The sequence below is a fragment of the Nomia melanderi genome, chromosome 2 (genome assembly GCF_051020985.1).
Source record: "Nomia melanderi isolate GNS246 chromosome 2, iyNomMela1, whole genome shotgun sequence".
Classification (NCBI taxonomy): Eukaryota; Metazoa; Arthropoda; class Insecta; order Hymenoptera; family Halictidae; genus Nomia; species Nomia melanderi.
The window spans coordinates 8,774,804-8,781,766 of record NC_135000.1 but is presented as its reverse complement, the minus strand read 5'-3'; the positions used below and the strand labels follow the sequence as shown (position 1 = coordinate 8,781,766).

General features: G+C 41.9%; 1 protein-coding gene across 4 annotated transcripts; it reads left to right on the top strand.

The window, feature by feature from the left end:
* The first annotated feature begins 699 nt into the window (after positions 1-699).
* On the top strand, positions 700-6,654 carry beta'COP (coatomer subunit beta'). 4 transcript variants are annotated; one of them, XM_031973653.2, is made up of 8 exons: positions 700-858; positions 1,086-1,232; positions 1,633-1,984; positions 2,062-3,000; positions 3,073-3,308; positions 3,377-4,315; positions 4,421-4,708; positions 6,378-6,654. In XM_031973653.2, exons 2-8 carry the CDS (start codon positions 1,230-1,232, stop codon positions 6,414-6,416), a joined length of 2,796 nt encoding a protein of 931 aa, XP_031829513.1. In that variant the 5' UTR covers positions 700-858; positions 1,086-1,229; the 3' UTR covers positions 6,417-6,654. The 4 variants fall into 4 exon arrangements, with proteins under 4 accessions (XP_031829513.1, XP_031829502.1, XP_031829530.1 ...); XM_031973642.2 differs by having other exon boundaries at positions 1,066-1,232; XM_031973670.2 differs by having other exon boundaries at positions 702-858; positions 1,112-1,232.
* The last annotated feature ends 309 nt before the right edge of the window (positions 6,655-6,963 follow it).

Here is a 6,963-nt window from a genome sequence, read left to right as displayed (position 1 = left end):
CTGGTGGTGAAAGTTAGGTATTTTGGCTAATAGCTTTGAGCTGCTATCCTAGATGGCGCTGTTTTTAGCGGAAAATTGAGAAGATTTGAATCGTAAAGTTCATTATACAATAAGTTGATCACAATATTTTTATTTGATTTTTAATTTCTATTTTATTGATAATGTTTATTAGATAAGGATATGTAAAAACGCGTTTATAAAATATTTGTAAATATTATAAATAATAATAATTATAACTACAATTCTTGGCTCATGCGCAGGTGATGATTTTCTACAAGTTAAAGTTGCAATTTTTAATTTTTATTTTATTCATAATGTTTATTAGATAAGGATATTAAAAATGCGTTGTTTATAAAATATTTGTAAATATTATAAATGATAATAATTGTAACTACAATTCTTAAGTCATGAGCAGGTGATGATTTTCTACAACTGAAAGTTGCAATTTTTAATTGTTATTTTATATGTTAAATGATGATATACCTTTGACAGTTAATTTATCGACAAACAATTGACTGGTAACTTTTCAACGGTTAGTTATAAATTAATTTATCGACATCATTTTGCTGCGCCCTCTATTTTTAGAGAACTGTCAATATGGGAACTATGTTAATGACAATGATTGATGTTCTGCAGTCGATAAAGTAGATTATATATTTATTTGTTGCAATTTTTAATTTGATTTCCCGCCACTTTTAGCGTTATCGTACAGTGTCAGCCTGCAGTCGGTATGACAGGGTGTACCAGGAAAATGATAGGGGGTCCTAGGACCCTCGGAAACGTGCTACCAAAATTTGACATTGATTATTAATTCTACCCGCATTCTCCGCCCGTGGAAATACATTGCATGCACAGTCTGTACGTATTTTAATTCTGCGTTAACAATTAAGTTAGCTATGTAGGTACAGTTCCTAGTTATCTTATCAACTGATTCGACTCTATTCGGTTTTACGTCCACGTAAACATTTAACAATTTCCCGATAAACATATTAGAAAATCTAATAATTCTTGCATCATGTAGAACATTGTAAAAGCTGATTCATGGTAAGGTGTTTCATTTATTAGTATATTTTGAAATCGAAAAGCTGCTGCGAACGGACGCCATTTTCAGTGCAAGCATCGGCCACGTCCTAACTTGTTGGCAGGAGATTCAGATTCGTTGATGTGTTTCCATTCTCGAGGATTTTGTTGAATCTGCTACACTTGAAAAACCAATTGTACAGTGAAACATGGTACGTAGTTGGAAAATTGATTAACCATTGTTAGAAAATACGTATCACCGGTAAACACCTGTGGACACCCTTTTATTGACAATGCATCTTAGCCTACCTCGTTTGACACGTCAAAATATCCACTTGCACTTGTATAGAGAAAACAATGTTTTCACAGCGTGACAACCTTCTCCCGTGATCAACATGTGATACTCCTTTCACTCCCTTTTAAATCCCATTCTAATATTAACTTCCAAAGAATATATTACATTTTTTTTATCATGTCAGTTGTTACTGGATGGAATCATTAAAATTTCAAATGTTAAGTTAAATGAATCAGTAGATGTAATTTCTTAGATATACATTATCATGGAATAAGATGCATCTTCCTAAAATTATGGATTTATATTCTTTTCCTCAGCCACTCAGGTTAGATATCAAGCGGAAGCTCACTGCTCGTTCGGATAGAGTGAAGAGCATTGATCTTCACCCGACAGAACCATGGATGCTATGTTCGTTATACCAGGGAAACGTTAATATTTGGAACCATGAAAATCAGACATTGGTTAAAACTTTTGAAGTATGCGACGTGCCAGTCAGAACAGCCAAGTTTGTGCCTAGGAAAAATTGGGTTGTCACTGGATCGGATGACATGCAAATCAGAGTTTTCAACTACAATACTCTGGAACAAATGCATTCCTTTGAAGCGCACAGCGACTATGTCAGGTGCATAGCAGTGCATCCAACGCAACCATTTATTTTAACCAGTAGTGGTATGTTTAATATTTCATCGATGCATTTGCAATATCTTATTACAATGCATTATAATAGTTTTAATTTTACTATTCAGACGACATGTTAATCAAATTATGGAACTGGGAAAAGGCTTGGATAGCACAACAAGTTTTCGAGGGACACACCCACTATGTAATGCAAATCGTTTTCAATCCAAAGGATAACAATACATTTGCCAGTGCTTCTTTAGATAGAACAGTAAAAGTATGGCAGCTGGGGTCTTCCACTGCCAATTTTACCCTAGAAGGTCACGAAAAGGGTATTAATTGTGTAGACTATTACCATGGAGGTGATAAACCGTACTTAATATCAGGAGCCGATGACAAATATGTTAAAATCTGGGACTATCAGAACAAGACCTGTGTACAGACCTTAGAAGGACACACGCAAAACATTTCAGCCGTTTGCTTCCATCCTGAACTGCCCATTATTCTTACTGGTTCAGAGGATGGGACAGTTAGAATATGGCACGCAGGAACATACAGATTAGAATCTTCCTTGAACTACGGCTTCGAACGGGTATGGACAATAGCTTGTATGCGAGGCTCCAACAACGTGGCAATTGGTTACGACGAAGGTAGCATTATGGTAAAAGTTGGTAGAGAAGAGCCAGCTGTCTCCATGGACTCGTTGGGCGGTAAAATCGTCTGGGCCAAACATAGTGAAATACAGCAAGTAAATCTCAAGGCCTTAGGCGAGGAAGCGCAGGATGGCGAACGGTTGCCATTGGCAGTGAAGGATATGGGTGCTTGTGAGATTTATCCACAAACCATCCAACACAATCCTAATGGGAGATTCCTGGTGGTGTGTGGAGATGGAGAATACATTATTTACACATCTATGGTACTAAGAAATAAAGCTTTCGGTCAGGCATCAGAGTTCGTATGGGCAGCTGATTCCAGTCAGTACGCTGTAAGGGGAAGCAACACTGTTGTCAAGGTTTTCAAGAACTTCAAGGAGAAGAAAGTCTTTAAACCTGACTTCGGAGCTGAAGGTAAACATAATAATTGCAAATAATCCTGTTGCTGTCTCTCTCTCTCTCTCTACATCACAGTATCTTTTATAGGTATTTTCGGTGGATTTTTGTTGGGAGTATCATCCGGATCAGGCCTATCCTTCTTCGACTGGGACACAGTTAAACTAATTCGCCGCATAGACATCCAGCCAACGCACGTCTACTGGGCAGAGAATGCTTCGCTGGTGGCACTGGCCACGTCCGATCAATACTTCATACTGAAGTACCACGCGGATGTTGTTGCAAACGCACCAGAAAATTCAGAGGACATTGAAGACGCATTCGAGGTACATTGGACACATGGTATTCCGCGATAAGTCTATAGATCTCTACAAAAACGTTTGACATCTTCCAGATGGTCGCTGAGATGAGCGAAGTGGTGAAGACCGGTCTCTGGGTCGGCGACTGTTTCATCTACACGAACAGCGTGAACCGGGTGAATTACTTCGTCGGTGGAGAAGTGGTGACCGTCTCGCACTTGGACAGACCAATGTATCTACTCGGCTACGTACCCAAGGACAACAGGCTATACTTGTGCGACAAAGAGCTTTCCGTTGTCTCCTATTCCCTGCTGCTGTCCGTGCTGGAGTATCAGACGGCCGTCATGCGGAAGGACTTCGAAACCGCGGACAGAGTGCTTCCCACAGTCCCAAAGGAGCACCGGACCAGGGTCGCGCACTTCTTGGAGAAACAGGGTTTCAAAGAGCAGGCGTTAGCCGTCTCCACAGACCCAGAGCACAGATTCGAATTGGCCCTGGCGTTAGGGGACCTCACCACAGCCCACACGCTTGCCAAGGAAGCCAACAGCCAGCAGAAATGGCGGCAATTGGCATCTCTGGCGACACAGAAGGGCAAACTGTGCTTAGCACAGGAGTGTCTGCACCAAGCGCAAGACTTTGGCGGACTGTTGTTGCTCGCGACCAGCACCGGGAATGCGGACATGATCCGGAAACTCGGCACTGACGCCTGCGACATGGGGAAGAACAACATCTCCTTCCTGTCGTACTTCATCTTGGGAGATCTGGACAAGTGTTTGGACATCCTCATCAACACGGACAGGATCCCCGAGGCTGCGTTCTTCGCGAGGACGTATATGCCTAGTAAAATATCATCCATCGTCAAGCTGTGGAAGGAGAAGCTGTCAGCAGTCAGCGAGAAAGCTGGACAAAGTCTGGCTGATCCGGAACAGTATGAAAACCTGTTTCCCGGGTACAGTGAGGCGCTGAAGGTGGAACAGTTTCTGAAGGAAGAGAGTAAAACGAAAATCCCGGCGTCTGCTTTCCCTATGGTGCAGGTAGGGAACCTTGGACTTCAGTCCATGACTTTGCTGAATGTAATGGAAGTTCCTCTTCGAATTTAATGAGCCGAATAGAATAGAAGACTTTTTCGAATATTGCAGTCCAACGTGGAACGGACACCCCTGGAGGAAATGCTGGCGGCGGAACAGACGAATCGATTCACTTATAAGGCTGGCACCGGAAGTACCAGTGAACCGGACGTGCCCTCTACCGAGGTTCTGACGGACAGGTTACTGGACCTGGATATCGGTACCTCAACGCCGGCGCCCTCCGAGAAGCAGCCGACTGTCCCCGAAAAGACGAGGACTACTAGCAGTTCGAGGCCACTAACGGTGGACGAGGATGATCTAGACCTTGATCTCGAAATCGATGATACCATCGACACGACTGTAAGCCTGTTACAGCAACATTCTTGCTTCTTAATCACACTCATCGTGTCTTTGTTCCTTGAGCTTTACACGCGTGATTCTCTGGTCCCTTTTTTTCAATTGCTTTTGGGTTTTAATGCAACCATTTTTACTGTGCATGCTGACATCTAAGTGCTTCTGAAAGACAAAAGTAAGTGTTTGCACACTCTCATACATCTGCACACGTATACATATATACAAACACACATACAAAAGTATTTGTATCTTCTATACAGAAAGTTGGGATAGATGTAGAGTTCTGCCTCGTATTTATTTATCGATGCGAGCAGGTTGTGTTTCATGGTTTCTGAGAGTGTAGTTGTCGGTTAGGATAATATCACCATCATGAGATAGGTGAATCGGGGTCAAGCGGATGGGAAAGAGGGGGATGCAGGAACAGAGAGGCGCAACTATAGCTCAATACCTTTAAATACAGGCGGGTAACTCTAGAAGGGTATTGCATTACCAAAACAGTCTGAGGCGGGCTTGTATCAGGCACACGCCTGTTCGTTCGGCTTCTGCACGTGTATCGATCTCTATTGATGTGTGCGAACACGTTCCACCTATTGAGCGGAACGAATGGCCTGTTAAATAAACCGGGGAAAGGTGAAACGCGGAGCAAAGGAGAACGTAATCAAGAGAAAACGAAGAAAACGGAAATTATCAACTGAATTCGAGGACTTATCCAAAATATTGTTTTATCGCTACACACTGAACTTTAAGGATCGCCACAGATACAAATACCACTGTATATTAACCCTTCGCACTTGAGATTCAACTCAGTCATTCCATTCAGTAAAATGGTAAACTAATTATTCAATTTTGCATTAGGTACCAACGTATGAACTGTAGGGATAAAATAGTTCTCACTCTTAGTTTACATAAGAAAAATCTTATCTTTTTAAGATTGTAATCTTTTATTATAAAGGAAAATCTTTAGTGGTAAGCAGTATTTCAATAGAAAGTATGGAATATTTCTAATGGAAGACATTGTCGAGTGCGAAGAGTTAACAGTAGAATTCTCGCTGCGCCCCTTAGATTTATTTCTCGATCTGAACTCACATTTGCCCCCAAGATCTCGTACCACGAAATCAGTGCAGCGACACAGGAGACCATTAAGGCTTGTTGACTCCATGCCAGTCACGGTTCATTCTCTTTACAGCCTTATTGCCATAACACTCCGATACAGAAACTCAAGCGAAACCCTGCCCACTGTATTTCACCGTGCTTTCCTTCTCGAAGCCACAAACATTCTTTCCACGGTATCGCCACCATCACTGTGGCACAGTAAACCGTGCAACGAAACACAGCCAATGTATCAGCCCTGGGACGACCAAATTTGAGGGAAACATCGGTTCTCCAAGTTCAAGGGATTTCATAGAATTATTCATTGTGGATTGCACTCTCAAGATTGGTTTGAACAAGACATTAACCCCTTGTCCTGCAATATCAGACTCATGACAAACATTTTAAACTGAATTGGATTAGACGTATTTAACTTCAATATAAATTGAATCATAGTTAAGAATAAGGCAAGGGGTTAATAATTATTTATTCCATAAGTAACAGCTCTAGACTTGGTTGTCCTAGGGTCAATGAGATCACTTTGTTTTTCTTAGTTACTGACTGTGTGCTTTTCTGTCTGTTGCAGGGTGTGAGCCTCGACGACGTTCTTCTCGAGGAAGATTAGCCGTTCGATTGGGTGGCGAGCAGGGTGCGCGTCGCACGCGCGATTTCCATTCTCCTTCCGTCAGTCATTCCCCGCGGGCCGACCAGAGGCGTTTAGAGAAACCAAGTATTACAGTTGGAGGACAGTTTTGTGCGCGAGTGTTTTTATCAACGCATCCAATTCAGAATATAACGCAGTCTGTACACGTGGAGTTTGTCCCCGTGTGCTAGAGATTAAATATATTGTTAATATAACAGAATTTGTTGCGAAACCTTTTAATCACTCTCATTTCCTTTCACAGTCTGATCCCTCGGACGGCGTCTGTTCGCATGAGAAACCCCCGTGAGGATTGAACATGTTGTTAGGATAAGAAATGCAAAACGGTACCGTTCACAATTGTAATCACAATTCCTGTCACAGCCACATCCCATACCCAGAAGACGTCTCTGCGCGATAGATACCATGAGTCCGCTCGACTAGGAACATAAGAGAGGATTAGATCAGCTTATTATCTGATTTATAATTGAGTATTAAGTATAGTTGTACGTATACCGTCTCTCGCGAGGGA